General features: G+C 40.3%; 2 protein-coding genes across 3 annotated transcripts; both read left to right on the forward strand.

The window, feature by feature from the left end:
- The first annotated feature begins 633 nt into the window (after positions 1–633).
- Positions 634–16,799, forward strand: pld7 (phospholipase D family, member 7). 2 transcript variants are annotated; one of them, XM_063189471.1, is made up of 11 exons: positions 634–743; positions 1,306–2,211; positions 2,802–2,983; positions 3,311–3,494; positions 4,818–4,932; positions 5,647–5,774; positions 10,439–10,642; positions 12,517–12,656; positions 14,401–14,566; positions 15,068–15,167; positions 16,034–16,799. In XM_063189471.1, the coding sequence occupies exons 1-11, from the start codon at positions 657–659 to the stop codon at positions 16,234–16,236; spliced, it is 2,415 nt and encodes an 804-aa protein (XP_063045541.1). In that variant the 5' UTR covers positions 634–656; the 3' UTR covers positions 16,237–16,799. The 2 variants fall into 2 exon arrangements, with proteins under 2 accessions (XP_063045541.1, XP_063045542.1); XM_063189472.1 differs by lacking the exon at positions 634–743 and adding an exon at positions 810–988.
- A 272-nt stretch (positions 16,800–17,071) lies between these two features.
- Positions 17,072–21,591, forward strand: polr2g (RNA polymerase II subunit G). The gene is made up of 8 exons (XM_063190295.1): positions 17,072–17,238; positions 17,879–17,988; positions 18,159–18,318; positions 18,782–18,832; positions 19,004–19,069; positions 19,319–19,390; positions 20,121–20,154; positions 21,122–21,591. Exons 1-8 carry the CDS (start codon positions 17,227–17,229, stop codon positions 21,130–21,132), a joined length of 516 nt encoding a protein of 171 aa, XP_063046365.1. The 5' UTR covers positions 17,072–17,226; the 3' UTR covers positions 21,133–21,591.
- Positions 21,592–21,905: the final 314 nt, after the last annotated feature.

The raw sequence follows: 21,905 nt of genomic DNA on the forward strand, positions 1-21,905 counted from the left end.
TCCAATAGCTTCGTCCCTGCCAGGGTCAGACAGGTGGCAAAAATAGGCCTATATAGCCTACAATAATACGACACTTAGGCCATTACATGTTTTGCTTTGTGCAAAAATAATTGCAATTGTAGTTACTCCATAAACTGACAGTCCTAAAAATGCTCTGGAAAAAGTGATACATGCACTTATGTCAAATAAAAATCCTGAACCTGTTAGTAGTGCATATAATTAGTAGAGTGGTAGAATTGTTTTGATTTAGCCTAGGCCTGCTGGCAGATATGCCACATATAACTGTCTCTGCACATGTTAATGACTCCTTATCCCTCAAAAATGAGTCCTTTTTCAGGTAGCTTACTGTGATGTACCACAAGATGGCGCAGTAGTTCTAGACAAAGATGACTTCTGATTCAGCCACCAATTGTCACAAAGAACAGGAAACCGCGGTTGTTTTAATTCGGCGCATTATTTTGGTTGATTGTTTACAAGTGGAGTGTCACATTACCCTCTGCATCTGCAACACAATGCCGTTTTCAGCTTTAAACGATACAACGTCTAACTTTGACTGCTGATTTGTACATCGCATTAAAACCTAAACGCGACAGGTATTACATTGTTATTACTTTTAAATTGTATGTGGTTCATTGAGTTATCGTTATCATACAAGCATGGGGCGGCGGAGAATTTCTGTTGGTCCTTCTGAAACATCTTTGCGAAGATCCACTCGCATCCGAACCATGTGCACGTTGTCAGAGGTGGGTATTTTAAATTTGGATGAAGTAGGCGAGCTTTTCCGCCTCACTTTTTCCTGTAACGTTACAGTATTCTCAAGCCACGTAGCAGTGATGAGGTTAACGTTAGTCACTACGCTAGCCACTTTTATCTTTTGCCGCGCGCTTTATTGATTTCCCTTGCAGAATAGTTTGTTGAAATTTCCGGGTACTTACATCAGCGACCGTAGAGGGAAAAACGTACATTGTAGTACGAGGCGAACATAATGGTACGTTTGTTTGACTTTTCATGCCCGCATGTACTAGCCAGCTAACTCGCTAAAGGTCCTGCACAGTCCGTCTACTCGCAAATGTAGATGCTTTGGGTTATTGTTTTGGTATAGCTCTAACGAGTTTATGTGTGTGGACCATGGGAAGATGCTTTTCTTCCGGATGCTTTACTAGTTTTATGGTGCAGTGTAGCCTATCGAGGGGAAGGTTTTGTTGCCAGCAAACTAATATGCCTGTTTAATTTCCACGGTGACTAATTTTATTATTAGTGAAGTGAGTAACTGATCTATTGACCGGTACTTCGTCCACACTTTAGGAACCAACAAGACCCGAAAGTTCGCAGAACACATCGGAGGATGAAGAGGAGACCCGCAAACCTACCAAGCGCACTTCTCGGATTCCAACTTTTCAAAGCTCATTAGCTCGTAAAGGCCCTGGTTATGGTGCCGAGTCTGCAGCAGCCGGCCAGACCAAAGACAAAGCAAGTTTTGGGGCAGAGCTGTCAAAACCCAAACCAAGAGAAAAGGCTTTGCCTGTCCCCTCTGTACGAATCCCAGGGACTCTCACGGATACTTATGCATTTGGGGACCATGTTGACCCTGTCACCAGTTTTATAGACACCACAGGGCATTCTGCCAGCAAAGAAGAACCTTCAGACCCCGTTCTAGAAGTTCCAGACCAGCTCCAGCGTCCTTCAATCAGGTTTGACCAGGATCAGGACCAATCTGATCCTGACCCCGATGAAGATGCTTCATCACCTGCAGACAGTCAAGAAGTGGCCGGTACAGACTCAGAGGGTGAAGATGATGACATAACACAGGAGACCTCCAGCATCCCCGATGATGGGGATCATGACTTGACTTTGAAAGAGGAGGAAGACGAGTCGTTTGGTGTGGAAGAGTGCCCTGGCGAACCAGCATTACTGAACCAGACTGAGCTTGACTTGCAAAATCAAGCAAATGATAGCAATTTGAATACAGAGGAGAAGTGCACTGTTGAGGAGGAGAAAGTGAAGTCTGTCTCCACGGAGGCAGTGAAGACTGAAGAAGCACTGGTGGACGAGACGTCACAGCAAAGTGCCAAAATCGTGTTAGAGAGAAACACACAGGTGTCAACAGATTCCACAGCAGGGTCAAAGAACGTTGTGGAGTCTCTACCTGAGAAAGAGGAGAAGAGACGTGAAGCAAAGCAGTCAAGGACTCCAGATTCATCTTCAAGGAAGGTAAGTAACTTACATGCAATGATACACAGGCTATACTAGGACTTTAATTTGCCACATGCATTTACGTTACTAAAAGTAAAAGTGTACATGTGGTTTATGATTGCATAGTGTTTTAATGGGCCAGAAGAAGAAGTGACAGGGGAGTGGTATTTGGGAGGTGGGAAATGATGCTATAGTATTAGACTCTTGAGAGGTTGTCTGTCTGACACTGTCACTTTAAGAGTGGTTACCATAACAAACTGACAACAAATACGGACACTGGATGCACTGTAATTATATGGAACCGGAAAGTCTGTGTTGGTCACTGCATAGTGATAATCGCTGGCATATTTCCTCTGAATAATCACAACAGCTGAAATTAACTTCTCATGTTTAAATGAGAAAAAAACAGTGTATTGTGTTTTATTTATCTGTATATTTTATTATGTATTTATTATCCATTTTTTAAAATTATTTGTAGGCATGAGTAAGCAGCCTTTGCTTTGTCCCGTCTGAAGAACCATGTATCATGTGTATCATGTTTCTTTTCTCTATCTGTATATTTTATTATTTATTTATTAATTATTATTCATTTGTTGTATTCTTTTTAGGCAGAGGGAAGCAGCTTTGTTGTATTCTGTCTGCTTCCCACCACTCTGTTGCTGCTGGGCGGCTTCGGTCAGCATATCTGGCTGTATGGCATTCCTAAATCCACGTCACACTTGCTAGCTCAACTGGAACTGCACTGGCTGGAGGGTCTCTGGGTTTCCCCTGAATGCTCCTCTGACTGCCGGTGAGAGCATGGTTTTAGTGTGTGAAAACATCAGTTATTAATGGGCAATACTATGCCGTTGATGTCCGTTTCCATTAAAAAAGTATGTATTTTTGACCAAAAAAATACTCCAAATTAGTTTATTTTATATACGGTAATGCTCTTAGAAATTAATGGGGAGTTGTTATATACTTGTAACAGACAATAACAAATAGATAACACACAATAAGTTATGACATTTGGTAATAACATACAGTATAAATGAATATTCTTTGCAATTTCTTAAGTATCTACTGCAGTAAGGTTATCTCTACCATTCACTCAATAACACTTCTCTGTGCTTCTCAGCTTCACCTTGGTCGAGAGTATTCCTGAAGGCTTGACATTTCCACCCGATTCACCGCTTCTACCGAGCATCTCCCAAGCATGGAAGGACCTTCTGGACAAGGCCAACGCATCCGTGGATGTCGCCGCTTTCTACGTCACCCTCAGAGACTCCGACCTGGGCCTCACCGAGCCCAGTGCAGAGGAGGTAAGAGATGATGACTGACACTTTATTTTAGGGACACATCTATAAGCACTAATGCATACAATGTTAATGCCTGCATAAGTAACTTGTAAGGCATGTACTAAGCAAACGCTAAGGCCTACTAGGTCCTTACTAAGGTTAAATTGGTAATAAATCCCTTATTGTGCATGAACAAGACATTTGCAAATACATGCCTAACAAATGTTTGATTTTGCTTTGTACATGCCTTACAAGTTACTTATACAGGCACATTGTATGTATTAGTGCTAATACATGTATCCCTAAAATAAAGTGTTACCAAGATGATGACTGACACCTCACTTTTCTTTGTCCTTTTTCCTAAAAAGTATTTTTCTGCTTTTTGTGCCTTTTTTCTGATAGTCCACTACTGTCACTCACCAATGTTAAATGCCCAGTTATTATTTATTACTTCATCACTTTCCTGTTATGGTCCATCACTGTTACTTGTCCTGTCTTGCCCTTTGATGCCAGTTTGTAAAGGTCAGGCAGTCCTATGTATGTCTATGTCCTTTCATGGTATAGAGAGAGAAACGTCATTTCAATTTCTTGTATGACCTGTACATATGAATAAACTGACAATTAAAGCTGACTTGACTTGACTTGACTTGACTTGACTTGACTTGATAGGATAGCAAAGATGTGACAGGAAAGTAGTGGGGAGAGAGAGATGGGGTAGGGCTGGGAAATGACCCGGGCAGGACTCGAACCGGGATCCCCATGTATATGAGACAGGTGCTCTACGTGATGCACCACAGGACCCCCAACGACTCATCTTTCCAAAGTTTATTTTGGGCCTTTTTATGCCTGTATGTAGGATGATACAGTGTGAGAAAGTGACAGGAAATGAGTGGGGGTGATAGAAAGATGGGGAAATGTCCTCGGGTTGAACTCGAACCCGGGTCCCCCAGTAGTGATGATTTTGGCACCTTAGCCGTCTGAGCCACGGCGCGCCCCCCGGCTACACCTCACCTCAAACGCACCTTTAACCGGTCACATCACTCCGCAAGTTTACAGCCGTATGTATTATTTGTGTTTGCTATTAGGCAGTATCAGACGCGACCCTGTTAGCGAGGCAGCAACTTCTGACTTACCCGAAACACCCTCTTTCCCTCTGATCGCAAATGAAAGTGCTCGTTGGTATGACATGCCTGGCCCTTTAGCGCAAGTGCGAGAGTCGATGGGGGACGCGGGTAGGTGGAGGAGGAGGGGGTGAATGAATGAGGGATGAAGAAATCTTCAAAGGGGTTTTTGATCATCAACTGCTGCTGCTTGCTGCTGTCTCCTGGCATGGCTGTCATGTTGCAGGGGAGACAGGTGTTCTCCAAGCTGATGCAACTGCAGCCCAGAGGAGTGCAACTGCGGCTGGCCGTCAACAGTCCCCAGTCCTACCCCATGGACGCGGCGGAGCTGGCATCCACAGGTCAGAAATCGCATGTGCTCATCGTCAAAACTCTTGTCTTGCATGCGTATTTATGAAATAAAAATTGAGCGTAGATGACATTTGTGATAAGGAAAATGTTATAGACGTTCCTATTGATCTGTCTGCCTGTGTGTCTGTCTGTTTAATAGATGAAAAAATAATTGCCAACTTTTTATTACATGGTTCCTTTTTTAGTGTGTCTACATGTATCAGCATGTAACATAATGTTACACATCCCTGACCCTAACACTAATACTAAGGTGCAATGCAGGTGCAGGTTGTTATTACATATTGATACATGTTTTGTGAAATGAAACTGTAAATAACTGATGTTACCTGCAAATTAAGTGTTGTAACCAAATCATTATCAAATGGGCAGCTATGTGTAAGCGGTTAGGGCGTTAGCCCAAAGGTTGCCATTTCGACTTCCAAACCTGCCAGGTTGGTTGGGGGGGGAGTAATTAACCAGTACTCTCCCCCACTTTCCTCCATCACTGAGGTACCCTGAGCATTGTGCTGTCCCGCTGCATTGCTCCCTTAGACTGCTCTTTTGGGCTGCCCCCTTACACAGGCAAGGCATAAATGCAATTTTGTTGTGTGCAGTGAGCACTGTGTGCTGTAGATTGCTGTGTGTTACAATTTAGGAGTTTCCCAGGTGGGCTTTCAAATGATAACATTTTGCTTCTGTTATTGTTGTCCTTACTCCTCTTTTAGGTGCAGAAGTGCGGCCTGTGGATCTCCAGTCTGCTACAGGAGGCATCATTCACACCAAGCTGCTGGTGGTAGACAGGAGGAACATGTACATCGGTAGTGCAAATATGGACTGGAGGTCCCTCACACAGGTATGCAGCCGTCGGGGCAGTGGTGGTGTAATGGGTATAAGGGAGCAGCCTGATCTCCAAAAATTCTGTGCTCCTGGACACGGATGTTAAGGACACGAAATCCATGTCCAGGAGCACGGATTTTGCCAAAATTCTGTGCTCCTGGACACGGAATTGTGTTCCGTGATGGGCACACGGAAGTTTTTTTCTTTATTCCAACAGCACTGTGTTAACTCTATCATTAGAAAATACATACCAAATGCTAATCCTAAACAAAATAATGCTACAGCAATTTAAGGTGTGCCCCCCTGACCAAAACATTTCCTAACCTTAACCTGTCATTAAAGACATATTTTTGAGAAATACCTTTTCCAGTTGGTTGATAGGCTATGAAATTCATATAATGAATGAAAGAATACTAGCTGTGCCCAGACCAAAACAATCCCTAACCCTAACCTGTCAGTAAAAAATGTTTTCTTGAGAAAAATATTTGAAATGAGAAAAATCCTGAGAAAACACAAGACTGTGGAAACATAGAACTGTGGGAGTATAGAGAGAGCACTTCTGTGTGTCCATCACGGAAAATAATTCTGTGTCCGTGCTCCTGGACATGGATTTTGTGTCCTTAATATCCGTGTCTAGGAGCACAGAATTTTTGGAGATCTTGTTGCAGCGAGCCAGGCTGTATATCACAGGTGTTGCGTATCGTGTTGAATGATACTGGATAATGGGTTCTGGATTCCATGTGTAATAAATACTTACTTATATGAACTTCATAGGAGCATTACTTACAGGCAGCATCACTGTAGCAGTACTATAAGCAACTGACATGGGAAGTAACTGACTTTGAATGTAGAATGTACATTACCGGCGTGCGCACTGTAGTGTTACAATGTCACATGAATCATACATAGAAACATTACACAGATGTTCTACAACAGGGTTGCAGGTTCAATATCCTCACCCTTACCAATCCCTTCCTCACTCCATGGCTGAAGTGTCCTTGAGCAAGGGACACTTATCCCCACACTGCTCCAGGGGCTGTAACCAATGTCAATATCTTTTTTTAGTCGCATTGTATAAAAGCGTCAGCTGAGTGTAATGCAGGGTTCCCACACGTCCTGGAAAACCTGGAAAACCTGGAAATTTAGAGATGTGTTTTCAAGTCCTTGAAAGTCCTGGAAATTCACCAAATGTCCTGGAAAAAAAATATTTGTCCTGGATTTTTTTTCCCTTCAACTTTTTCCCGGTTTTGTTTGTGGTATTATTTTTACTCTTCTCCGAGTCTACTGTAGACATGACGATTCAATTTATATCCATCTATTGAATGCATTATTGTCCACACACAGACACACACACACACACACACACACACACACACACACACACACACACACACACACACACACACACACACACACACACAGTTTGGTCAGGTTGCCATCTTTGATTGCACTTATACACAGTCATATTCTTTGACTCAGTGTTGCCAAAAGTCACTAGAAGTCGCTAGTTGGCTTGCTGAAAAGTCGCTAGCTGATATCATGGCGTTATATATCTCTCGAAAACCTGCGTACGGTCATAAAAGGCCTACAAATAGGCAGTGCTAGCACTTCCTTACAAAAAATTGTACTGCTATCTTTTTTGGAGATCATAGCTTTCAGTCTCACTAGCCACTTTGAAAGCTAGTTTGATCTTTGGTGTGACAAATCACAGTAGTCGCATCAATTGTTTGTATGCAAGAATATTCCAGGGAAAAAGAAACTGTCAACAAAACTGGCCTACAGAAAGACAGAAACCACTGCCCACAATGGTTGGTGAGCAAAAAAGTCAAAGTCAAGTCTTGTGGAGAATGCATTTAAATCCAAGTACACTATTTTTTGCGATAAGAGAGAGACTATTATTAAGGTATTACTTTCTGAGATAATGTGAGTTTACATTGCACTTTCATTTAATTCCGAATAAACGTTTTGTGGATCAGAAAGCATTTCAATTGAACAGAGGTTGCACGTGCTGGGCTTGCGAAATTTGACATATGGGTGTGGTCGCCAAGCTCCAGCAGATTCCTACTAGCGGGACAACTGGGGATCTTCAACCGCAACCCAGGTCAATACCTTTGGACAAAGAACATAGAATGGATAAGAACGCTTATTCGCAGGAAATTGCATTGACCACGGTGTAGTACGGGGGCGTAGCCCGGGGACACCATGCGCAGTGGATGCAAGGCCATGATCGATAAAAATTGTGACACTGGAAACTCCGCAATTTGAATTGCGGGTGCGAGGAGCTGCTGCAAGTTCCGGCCCGGTCAAAATAGGATGTCCTGTCGTCAGTGTTCAGTTTGTGGTTAAATTACAGCTGTCATTCAGCCTTAATTACAGCTGACACAAATTCACTATGTCCTATGACCTGTTCCACACTCCAGCCCTGGCGGTAGTGGCTTTGAATTTTACCTTGCCGCCAGTACTAAGCAAATAATGTACATTGGATAAGAAGTATCACTCAATGGAAAATGCATTGGGTTAGGTGTAGTCCGAGGACATTGCTTAAAGACACTGTGCTCATGGTCAGTGGGTGCAACGCCATAATGGACAAAATCTGAACTCTGTAACTTCGCAAAATTGGTCAAGAGAGGAGATCCAGTTGTCAGTGTTTAATGTAATCCCTCCTATCACTAGTCTCCTTAGTACTAACTGCAGAAGAAGAAAGTGACTCCCCTTGCGGCCATGCCATACTATGCTCTTATGACGTCTTTGGACGTACCCTCTTCCTTAACACACTGTACTCATTCATTACAACTCATTCCAACCTTAATGTCACATTGTCTCTAAAATGCATTGTGTGTCGCTGTGTATGTCCAAATTGTGGGTCCGACGGATGAAATATCCGTCCTGAATTATCCAAAAATAGTCCTGGAAATGTCCTGGAAAATGATTTTTGAAAAAGTGTGGGAACCCTGGTAATGTAATGTAATGTATGCTGACTTGGCAATGTTTTGTCTTTGAGAAAAAAAAATACATTTACACTTTATTTAATACACGTACAATATTTAATGGTAAAAGGTTGTCACTAAATATATCTAAACATACATCAACACAGAGAATATTTAATAGTAAAAGATTGACACTATTTAGTAGTGAAAAGCTGCGCTGACACGCCCTACAAGGGTAATCTAGCTTTTGCTCTCCACTACAGCATTCACAACATTTCAGTAAGGGTGTTGGTGGAGATTTAGCAAATCTTAGTCCCAACAGTAGTTTTCTAAGCCGAATATAGTTAAAAGTTCATGCTCGGGAATGGGATTATCAACTGTTAATATCACACCTTGGTAAGTCTGATAAATGGGCAGGTGTGTGCATCTGTCCTAGACAGCAATATACTAAGCAACTCTTAAGTACTGAGCAACTGCTTTTCACATGTCATCTGACAGGAGTGTTGGATATGACCCATTGATCGCTGAGCAGAACACATTATACGTAAAACTTGCTGCATACTGACCATTTCGCAATAATTTTATTTACCTGATGAAGGTTTCAGACCGAAATATTGAGAACAAAGTCACTGCAAAATGGTCAGTGTATTGGAGCTTTATTGTGTAGGATGTGTATATACTTTCTAATTGTCTTCAGTTTTCAGAGGAAGAGCGCAACACTGCTTTCTTGTCAGTTTAACCACTTAATTTTTGGCTTGCTGACGTTTTGGCACAAGGTCTTTTATCGGAGATATAAATACAAAGCATGCACAAACACGATGAACATACACATGCACACACACACACACATACATACACACACACACACACACACACACACACACACACACACACATACACACAAGCACACCGCACTTTCTGCACTAAACCCAAACATACACACACTGACACACAACTCATACTCACACACACACACACACACACACACACACACACACACACACACACACACACACACACACACACACACACACACACACACAAGTACACAGACACACACACAGACGCACACCGCACTTTCTACCTGCACTAAACACACACACACACACACACACACACACACACACACACGCACACAAAACACATACAAACACACACACACACACACACATACTGCTGCTGGTGTATTTAATAAACCTTTTTTAATTATTTATTTTCTTCAAATGCTACTATTACTATGTCAGAACGCTATAAAGGACTTTTAGAAAAAGCACAACAAAATACCTCCTCTTAATGTATGTTCTCTACAAGTCTTCTGTTGTCCAGTCTTGCACTTTAAATGTCTGTATGAGCAATGTCTACGTCCATACTGTCTTATGTCCATGTATGAGTACTGTCTATGTCTATACTGTCTATGTCCTTACCTAGATTAGTCTATGTCTGCATGGGAGAGCAAGAAACGCAATTTCAAATTCTTTGTATGACCAGTGCATGTCAAGAAATTGACAATAAACTTGACTTGACTTGAAGGAATAATTGCAAGGGTCTACACGGAGCAGTATCGTAAGAATTGCCCCCTGTTGCCACTGTATTGTGTTTGTGCAGACTATTGTATGGCTAGTGTTTTCCTGACGACTCAGAATAACATCTGCTACCACCGGTCCGCCTCTTCGTGTCTTTGGTCAGCGTTTTCCTGATGACTCAGAGCGTGGTCTGCACGACGATCTGACATCTCCTTGTTGTCTTTGTTCAGGTGAAGGAAGTGGGCGTGTCGGTGGAGAACTGCAGCTGCTTGGCACAGGACGCGGTGCGCATATTTGGCATCTACTGGGATATAGGTGACCGGACAAACGGCACTCTGCCGCCGTACTGGCCTGGACGCCTCTCTGCCCTGTCCAGTGCATCCCGCCCTCTTGTAGTTAATGTCAACGGTGTCCCTGCACGTGTTTATCTGTCTGTGAGTTCATTTGTGTTGTTGCTTTTTTTCCCCCACCCATATCATTTGGTCTGCCTTTCAGCATTGACGACTGGAGTTACATGCACAGACTGTATTCTGGTTTCAAACGGAATCTTGTCAGTATTTGGTTTAACCCATTGATGCCTAAATCGCCTGCAAAGGCTAAAGGCTAAAGCCAGTTTTGGGGAAAGGCACTGTCAGCCTATAAAAACCTAAATATCTCAGCATCTGAAGCACATAAAAACATGAAATTCTATTCAAGAGCTAAGACCCTTGTGTTGCATTAGAATATATTCATTCATCTCTACCATACTAACATGTCAGAGATGGTCAATAGATACCATTTCTGAACATGTTTCATAAAAAAAACATATGCATCTTCAGGCGCTAGGGTCAATGTTGTGTTATGCAGCATGTGGCATCAAGCAAGCTTTTTAACAGGTTCCAGAATATTCTGTTTTACATGTGCGAAACACTGTTCTATTATACAGCATGATATTCCCTAAATACGGCCACATTCAGAATGAATAAAAAATGTTCATCACTTGTGTGCAAACCCATTACTGGCACCATTCTGGTAAAAATCAAAATATTTCTTGCATGTAGCTCTACTGTAACTGTGCTCATTGTATGTGGGCTCAGGCTGCATCTGTCAATTACCAGTAAAGACCATTTTTACATCTCATGAAGACTGTTTTGCCAGCCAGGAATATTTTTAATACCAGGTCTTACCAGAGATTACCTTAAACACCTGAACTAGATTAAAATGTTTAGTCTTAACGACTTAAGATTTAAAGCAGCAAATTGGATACAAAAGTCACAAGTGAAGCTAAGCTCCCTGTCCATTGTTTATGAAATAATACTAAGACTATGTAATGCTCACAACAAATCATTATGTATGGATTGTGGTTGCATTCATTCCAGTAGTGGGACATGTACTTCATTGCTGAAGAACAAATGAATGTGTCAAGATTTGATTGTGAGCTTGTTGGCACTTCTGGCAAAATGGATCTTAATGTTTCAGAAATGCGTATTTACTTATTTAAATGCGTATTTAATTACCATGAAATCCCTAATATCCCACATTTGAAATAACATTTTCCTGCCTGCTACTCCATTGATACCTGTTCATTTACGTCTGTCAATCAAACTGGTTCATGTGCTACTAGCTCAACCATTGTTCATGCTCTCTAATAAGTTATATGGTTGAAACTAACAAATATTGAGTTACTTGTCCTTAACAATTTAACCTACCAGTATCGTTATACAACACCAGACAGTGTAATGCATTGCATTGCATTAAGCACTCTTTCCTAGGCCCTTAAAATCCGTTGATATTATTTATTGAAAGATGCTACAAAGCATGGCCACATGGCACATTAATATTGGATGATAACCTTGTGATCATGAGCTGTGATCATTGAACACACTTTGCCACGCTTGAAAATGAAAATTGAAGCATTGAAAATGTGACATATAGGGAGAGGGGGTGATCTGCATTTCAGAATGTCATAGCTGTTATTACTTCCTACTGCTATTATTCCTCATCGTTATATGTAATTGTGTAATCTCTGAATCTTGTGTTTCCTTGTTTCGATCTGAGTGTTCAGTGTATAATGTGTGGGGCAGCCGTGGCCTAGTGGTTAGAGAGTTGGTCTTTCAATCTAGGGGTTGCTGGTTCAAATCCCCCCCTGACCTCTCCCTACACCTCCATCCATGGCTGAAGTGCCCTTGAGCAAGGCACATAACCCCACATTGCTCCAGGGACTGTAACCAATACCCTGAAAAATAATAGTTGTAAGTCGCTTTGAACAACAATGAAAGCGTCAGCTAAGTGAAATGTAATGTAATGTGTCCCGGCTGCTTCTCTCTAGAGTGCACCAGCTCCGTTGTCTGCTCAGGGCCGCTCTGATGACCTCGCCACCATCCTCTCTGTGATCGCAGACGCCCAGAAATTTGTCTACATATCAGTGATGGAGTATCTCCCCATGAACCTGTACTCGGATCCAATGAGGTAAGAGCCAGCTTGATTCATGTGCGTGCGTGCCTGTGTGCGTGCGTTCGTGGATGCGTGTGTATGTGTGTGCGCGTGCGTGTTTGTGTGCATGCGTGCGTGCGCGTTTGAGAGAGACACTTACGGAGAGATAAGAGTTTCTGTTTTTCTTCCTACGGCACAAAGGGTTCAAATGGACAGCCATAAATACACAGTAATATGGACACTTTTCTATAAAATATGGACTGTTGCAGATAAAAAAAAGTATCAAATACAGTGCCAATGTACAGCATATACCCAACAAGCATGAGTGTGAACCGGTTTCTGTTCTGACCTTTTGGAATGGGAGTTCAGACAGACCCGTTATGTGCAACCCCCATACATATACAGTGTAGTCTGACTTGGCAGAGTAAGCAAAAGGAATAGTCAATAGAAAGGAATCGCAACCCAATCTAATATTAAGACAGTTTAGTTAAATACATGATCTCACCAAGAAAGTATTTTAAGAATGCTCATACAGGACCTCTATTTAGTGACAGAGTCACTATGGTGGAACAGCATGGGCTAATTTCTGGATTTTTTGAATTTCTTCTGTAATTTAGTGAATAGGTTGTGTTCCGAGCATATAAACCCATATCGAGTGTGTTCATTCACTTCAATATCATCCTACCAATTTACTGCTTTCATGCGTATGCATATCGTCGCTGTCCAGCAGAAATCTCATATCTCCACCTTTCAGAAACTAATTCATTAGTCTTCTTTTCAAATATATATATATACTGTATATAAATCTGTACAATTGGTCAGTTTCCATGAGTACATGAGTTTTATAATTGATTTACCACTTTTAATGATGAAATATTTATTTATTTAGAAAAGTATTGTTTTGTAAAAAATAACTTAAGATGTAACAGAAAGTGGAGATACAAGGTTTCTGCCAGTCAGTGCTGATATGTATTCTGGCCGGGAAAAATCAGTCAGCTGTTGTAATCAGCAACACACAGTCTAATATTAAGTCAGTTTAGCTAAATACACAGCGACCTCACCAGGAAACTATTGTAAGAATGTGTGGATTAATGATAAGTCTGGTTAGGCGACCAGCAGAGCCCCATGGCTTTGCTTTGTAAAGAACCACGTCCCAAGACACCATGGGACATCTATATCAGAGGCTTTATCACTGAGTCTTTGTTAATGCATCTAGGTCGTTTAGCGGTCTAAATTATTGGAATAGAGACGTCAGATAGGGAAGGGAAAACAGAAAACCTCAAGCTATGCAGGAAAGGGACCTGCTTATTTGTACATGCAACACAGAGATTACTCAGGCACGGATTCCTGCTGTTGTAAGCCTGTCACTTCAACACAGCTAACAATATCCATTTCCACAGTCTTTTAAGCGAACTTTGTGCCTCTTAACTTTTTTGAAGGAGTAGTTTGAAGCACGCACATCCATAACACGTCTAACCTGCGAGCAGGACAACCATAATGACTAGATAGAGATGAAAAAGTCCGTCTGAAGAAGGGGGTTCACCCGAAACGTCACATAAAAATAAACATTTGGGAGCAAAAAAAAAATCATGGTTGAAGCAGACTTTTTCCATCTCAATCTTAACTTTTTTCCCACATTTAAAAAAAACACACACACACAAACATTTTGTTTAATTACCCCCCTGTATATGCATAATTACCCCCCCCCTCCCCTCTCATACAGACCTGTGTTTGTGTGTGTTTAATTTTGTTTTGTCTTCTCTACTTGTGAATATTCCAGTTTCTGGCCCCCGATAGACAACGCCATACGAGAGGCTGCGTGTGCGAGAGGGGTGCAGGTGAACGTGATGGTTAGCTGCTGGATGCACTCTCCTAAGCCCATGTTCATCTTCCTGGAGTCACTCAAGGTCCTCAGCCAGCCACCTCTGGACTGTAAAGTCAGAGTTGTAAGTGTTTTGAAGTTGCAACATTGTGCAGGATACCAGTGGGGTTTTCTAAGAGCATGGTTAAGTGATAAACCCTGGTTAGGTTGACTTAAAAGAAGTGGTAATCTGCTAATACATAGTCCACATGTGTCATTAAGTTAACGAAAATGAGGACTTCAGGCTCTTCTATTAGATGATTTACCACAACAGCAGGGTTGTCTTTACCTGGTGTACTACTGAGCCAGGTATTTGGAACACGCCCCAGGCTGGTGTTGTGAAGTTTGCATAGTTTCAGGAATGGAATTATGTCATGCTTTTCCAAAAGTGTTCAGCTATAAGCAACTGAACCTGCTCTAAATTTAAAGTCAGCTTATGTCTTTTTATAGCATGACCTGGTAAAAAAAAAATCTTCACAGACATTATGTCCTGCTTTCTGCTGTGCTCATTTATCTCTACAATGTGTTTTGTTTTTGCATCTGTTGACTTAAATTGTTGTTGTTTATGTGTTTTTCTGTCCAACAGAAAGTGTTCCAGGTGCCATCTACAACTGCCCAACAGGAGATCCCCTTTGCCCGGGTCAACCACGCTAAATACATGGTGACCGACCGCGTTGCCTATATAGGTAAGCAACTCGGTAACACTATTTTAGGGACACATCTATAAGCACTAATACATACAATGTTAATGCCTGCATAAGTAACTTGTAAGGCATGTACTAAGCAAACACTAAGGCCTACTAGGTCCTTACTAAGGTAATAAATCCCTTATTGTGCATGAACAAGACATTTGCGAATACATGCCTAACAAATGTTTGATTTTGCTTTGTACATGCCTTACAAGTTACTTATATAGGCACATTGTATGTATCAGTGCTAATATATGTATCCCTAAAATAAAGTGTTACCAGCAACTCTTCTGTGTGTGTCTGAGACCTACTTTTTCTTTATCTCCATAGTGCATTTTTAGTTATGAAAAAAATGAATATTGGATTTCTAATAGTGGTAAATTATCCCAGAAAATATTGTGAATGAGAAAACATGGAAAAAAATATTTCAGTGACCATAATATTTCCTCACATATTGAATGCTTCTGATTATGTCCTTGTTTCTAAATTACTTTGGATAATTGCGTCTGCTAAATGTAATCTTATTTAATGCTGTGACTCTCAAACTGTGGGCCGGGGCCCTCTGGTTGTCTTTGATAGTATTACAAGTGGGACTTGAAATAATTTTCTAAAAATCTAAACAATATTTGTATGTGTGTTGCTGTTGACTATTTATTTGTATTGAGTTGTATTGATTATTAGGTCAGATGTTTGTATTTGTATATATGGCTTTTCGTTGTTTTGTCCCCCTAGCTTAAATTAAACATTTTCAATAATTATATTTTGTTTGAATCTTTTAAAACAACATTTTTGAAATTTGAAGTGGGTCCCAAGTTGGAATAGGTTGGAAACCCCTGATTAATTTACATCCTTTGTCTCCACAGGAACATCTAACTGGTCGGAGGGCTATTTCACCCAGACGGCTGGTGTGGGGCTGGTGGTGAACCAGACTGGGTCTTCAGCCGGCCAAGAACACAAGACCATCCAGAGGCAGCTGCAGGGTGTCTTCGAGAGAGACTGGAACTCTGCTTTTGCCAGCGACCTGTCAAACGATCATGTACGACTGTGTGGAAAGCATAAAGCATAGGAATGAACTGTAGAGGTTGCCTGTTTGTGTTACAAAGTTTACAAAGCGTTTTGGGTTTAAATGCACTCGTGTTTTAGGTCAGAACCATATTATGTCGGCAACAATTTGCTTTTATTTTCGTGTTTGTTCTGATTTTTTTCTGTGGTTGACCTGAAGGTTTTCATTTGTTCTACCTGGAATATATGAACTTGTTTGTTTTACTTTTAAAAGTGCATGTATTTTCTCCTTTGTCATTATCGTTCGTCTTGCCATTGTCTTGGTCATACCTTTGTTTACCACTTATGATTTGTTTTTCATGAAATTACGTCTTGAACTCGTGTTGAATAATTGGCTCTGGTAATTGAAAGAATTTGTATATATGGCTTTTTGTTTTTGTCCCCCCCCCCTTCACTTAAATTAAGCATTTTCAATAATTATATTTTGTTTGAACCTTTTAAAACATAACTGGAGAGAAAAATAGACACGATTGTCTCATTAGCATTTTAAATATGGACAAAATCCCAATGTGCTGTAAATGGGTGAAAATAAAATGCGTGATATCAATAAATATTACTTTATTTTTACTCTGGTCTTTTCTCTCTTTGAACTAAGTACAGTATTAAGCGTGGATGCCTATTTCGCCTTCTGGCCTTATTTTTCTGCGTAGTACTGGACACTGCTTATTTCATTTCTTTTCGGTCGCTTCTGCAACAGACTTGACGGATGAGGTTTACTCATAGTTTGTATATTGGTTTACTGCTGCTGCAACCCAAACATCTGGAGCTCGAGCTGGGTACCTACTAAAAGTTGGTGGCTTTTATTTTGAAGTTTGTTTTCCCCACTTTTATTTTTTTGATAATGGCTTTACATATCCGGGTTGAATATTCTACTTCCGTTTGAAAGGCTCTGTGCTGTTCAATGAATTCATCACATTGTCAACACAACCTCTAACTTTAATCACCACAATTTGCCCAATTGCTCTAGCTACTAACGCTACAAAGAAGCATCGTCATGTTTTACCACGTAAGTTATATCTCCCATTCGTTCAACGTTCGGTTAACGTTTAACAAAATGTTTTTGTTGCTTTACTACGTTGCGTTGAATGAGGCTAGCTGTTAGCCATGAGTTTCGCGGTCATTCATTCAATTTGAACTAAAATGAATGAACAGTTTACAGGTTGCACAATCAAGTGAAGTACATATTCTACGTAAAATCAGCATTCAAGGCTTACTTACGCTAATTGTCAACATTGCGGTGGTAGCTAGCTTTACCCTTTGAAATCAATGTTGTTGGGCAACTCACCTCATCCAACTTTGTTAGTAAACAAGCTGGCTGGGGTGCCGACTGCCGAGGTCTTGCTATAAATATTCCCCTGTCAATAATTTTAACATTGTTTGTAGATTAAGGCTCTGTTTTCTCTGGGACCTGTGTTTCATGCCTATGTTATGTATGATAATTACAATAACGTTACATCACAATATGAGCTTGGTGTAACCTGCGCTGCAGTCAAAATGATGCTACAGTCTTTGAGTGCAACTTCAGAAGACGTCAATGTATTGTTTATAAACATGATGGATACATCAACACTTACAGCTGCACTTGTTTCATTTATTATCAGTGTAGGATTTGTCACGCTGCTAAAAGCTTGCACATTTCCCCACAGATATCTTTAGAACATGAAATTCTGCTGCATCCTCGTTACTTTGGACCAAACCTTTTGAACACGGTGAAGCAGAAGCTTTTCACGGAGGTGGAAGGGACGTGCACAGGAAAGTGAGTAATCCCATAAACTTCTTTGCAGGATTGAGTCATTATAAACTGTTCATGGATATACAATATAAGTTTAAAGACTTTGTTAGCCAAATATACTTCATTTTATTTTTACCAACGTGTCTGGACCTGAAAAGCACCACTAATAGTTGGATTTTACTCCCTTTCCAAAGGTATGGCTTTGTCATTGCTGTGACCACAATTGACAACATAGGAGCGGGTGTTATCCAGCCTGGCAGAGGTTTTGTACTGTACCCCGTGAAGTACAAGGCTATCGTCTTCCGCCCCTTCAAAGGAGAGGTGGTGGATGCTGTCGTCACCCAGGTTAACAAAGTAAGTTGAACTTTTAGAACAAAAGCAAGCATTTTCCGCTGTTAAACTTGTTTTTTTCCGCACACTTTAGCTGGATGGTGCGTAGGAGATGATATCAATAATGAGACAATTTGAAAAACAAAAAAAACTCCTGTACACAAATTTTCTGAAGCATTTCCAGTGAAAAGGTCCATGTCCCCTTTGTACATCCAACTGTATTCTGATACCAGAAGCTGGTGAACTGCAGGTTCACAATTCATGTAGAAGTAATGAAAATAACTGCACACCATTCACCCCGTATTGCTTCAGGTGCAGCATGATCAAACATTGTCCACTGTCATTGTCAAAGTCAAATCAGTGTACTTTATTGTGAATAGTACCCTATGTAACAAGTATTACACAGACGCAGTGGATTGAAATTGTGTTGCTCAGAATGTGCAATTGTCCAGGATCACCTGAACAAAACCTTTTGTTTTCATGTCAGGTCGGGCTCTTCACAGAAATTGGACCCATGTCCTGTTTCATCTCGCGGCATGTAAGTATTGTCTGTGTTTCCTAGATATCGTAAATATGTCGTCTGCGTATCATATCGTATTCTTTTCAATAACTGAAGCATTGCAGAGCGTGAACACATTCTAGGAATGTTATGGAAAGCACAAACCTTGGCTATCTTGTTAAAAATATCTTTTTCTGTGTCTTTCACTAGTCCATTCCATCTGAGATGGAATTCGATCCATCTTCAAACCCACCCAGTTACAAGTCTGCAGAAGAAGTAAGTGATGCTTTTTTATTCCAATATTTTAATCACATTTAGTCAAGCTTTTTTCTCATTTCAGCACACTGCACACCTCATAGGGAGATCAAACAATATTATTGAATTATGTTTATATAATGAGTTGACATTGTTTTTTTTGTGACGTGTGTTATCAATAGGTAAGCATTTTGATAAACTGAAGATCTGCCAGAAAAAAACCCAAATATGAAGTATAAGTTCTTAAAAAAATGTTCATTTTCTTTTCAGGACGTTGTTATCCAGCAAGATGACGAAATCCGGTTGAAGATTGTTGGCACAAGAGTAGACAAGAATGACATTGTAAGGACCCCAGCATGGCTTTTTGCCTTACCTGTGCAGCTATGAACACAAACCATGACCCCACCCCCTGCACTTTAAGGCCTATTATGAAGGCAGCTACCTTTAGAACGGACCCCACCTCCTCTAGGTCCCTTTTAATATAACTTAACTGTATTGCAAATGTAATTTCTAAGATTCCTTTTAAAAACTTGTTAAGCTGCATAGCATTCAAATTATATTGGTGGCAGGCAGGATAAGATGGCCTTGAGACATAGATTCCTCTTCCCTGTGTTATACCTTTCTTCAAGTGGTTCCTTAAAGGGACACTGTGTGAGATTTTTAGTTGTTTATTTCCAGAATGCATGCTGCCCATTCACTAATGTTACCTTTTTCATGAATACTTACCACCAGCATCAATTTCTAAGTATTCATTATGACTGGAAAAATTGCACTTTTCATACATGAAAAGAGGGATCTTCTCCATGGTCCGCCATTTTGAATTTCCAAAAATAGCCGTTTTTAGCTGCAAAAATGGCTGTACTTGGACCATACTAGAAAATATTTGTTTATTACTTAGTAAACTTTCATAGGCAACACAGTTTCAATGAGCAGGATAGTTGCAGTACCTTTTTTGACCATTTCCTGCACAGTGTCCCTTTAAAGCAATGTTTTTCTTACTCACTGATTAGCTACTGATCATGTATGCAAGTGGATTTCCCCTTATGCATGTGTCTTTGTTTCTTCTTTTCAGTTCGCAATAGGATCGCTTATGGACGATTATCTAGGTAATTTACTGCTCTCACTTACATTAATTGGTCGGAAATGTGTACCCCTGTATGACTGGCTATTACTCTTGACTGACTTAGCATGGTACACATAGATGGGCTACTGTGAACATGTCAGCCCCTGGACAGATTCATGCATGTCATTTTTTTGAAAAGGCCTTGATTTTTTATTTTGCCCCTTGTGTATAAGCACTTCTTTGTTATTACAAAATGATGTGACTGTTTACCAAGATTTAGTTTTGATGTGTCAATAATAATGATGGTACTGAGGTCAACTACTGTGACTGTGTCCGTTAAAACATTGTAATGATTTAGCACAATGGAGTCAGACATAATGCCTGGGGGAGGCCTTCTTTCTCAAATTAAGTAAATATCTACATACAAAGTTGCTGCAGGCGTTTAAGGTTTCAGATTGTCAATACTTGAGAACAAATTAGCATTTTTGCTCGGCATGATTGACTAGCAGGTTTACTCTGATATGAAGCAGAACTTTGCAATATTTCACAATTACATTGCATTGGTCTGGCCCACTTCAAATGGAGACTGTGAAATAATTCTGCAGTCTGCTGAATTTGGTATGTGCACTCAGTGATTTAAAAAAAAATCTACTTGAAAGAAAACAACAAAACGGATACACAGATATTCTCTCAAGACATTTGTAGATTTACCTTGGCTACATTCTTGTCTTCAGTAGGCAGCCACACTAGTAGACAGTATGCAAGTCTGTCTCTGCATGATTAATAGCATCAAGATATTTAATGCATTTAATGATGATTTCTTTTAAATGATGACTAAGTTCATTTTAATTCAAATTCAATTTAATGACGCATCCAGATACATTTATGAGCTTAACAAAAAAAAAGTCCTACCTTTTATGATGTGATGGAATATACATATTTTTATGGATTATATAATTCTGAAGTATGCTTAGTCGTTGTGTTGATTTTGTTTTAATTATTCTTTTTAGGACTGAGCTGATCTTTTGCTGACTCCGGACCAACTTGCAACAAACTCCCTCAAAGGACTCTGCTGTCAACGTTGGACATTATTGCCACAATTGTTTTTATGTTTTATAAAGCATATTTTATATGGATAAAGGCACCTGATTCTCATGGAAGCTCTTGTATTGGTTTGGGCAGACACCAGCCAATTTCTTTTTCTTTCTTTCTTTCTTTCTTTCTTTCTTTCTTTTGCCTTTTTTCAGAATTCAAGAAAAGCTGGAAATGGGGTAGCATCATGCCTTTAGAAAATACAAAGAATGAAATGAACATTCTCAAATCTGCTCAGTGATCTAGTATTCATGAACATAGAGTGCTGTGCTAAAGTTATTTTTAATGTGGCGTTTGATTTTGTTTCTATTTAAACATGTTAGAGTTTCACATAAGAATTTGACTAAATGTGTCGGTTGAATTTTCAGAATAAAAGTTTTAAATGGTTTGAACGCTGTCTTCATTTCTTTGTGGCAAAATGTGGTGACAAAAAAGGAGGAGGAGAAAACAAAGTGACTAAATGAAACTGAGATTAGGCCTACTGAGTTAATCGTGGCTTTTCATTCTTTGAAGTCCAATGTCAAATGGAAGAAGTTAAAACATCTTTGGATATGAGCAAGAGCGGCTTTAATTGCAATATCGCATGACATAGGCCTATGCTGTGCATAGTAGGCTACGTTTCCGGATGTCTTCCAATATCACTAAATGTATTCAATTTGTACATTCGTATTGTATTAGTATTTCAGGTGTATTTATTTTTGT

This window comes from Engraulis encrasicolus, chromosome 23 (genome assembly GCF_034702125.1).
Source record: "Engraulis encrasicolus isolate BLACKSEA-1 chromosome 23, IST_EnEncr_1.0, whole genome shotgun sequence".
Lineage (NCBI taxonomy): Eukaryota > Metazoa > Chordata > Actinopteri > Clupeiformes > Engraulidae > Engraulis > Engraulis encrasicolus.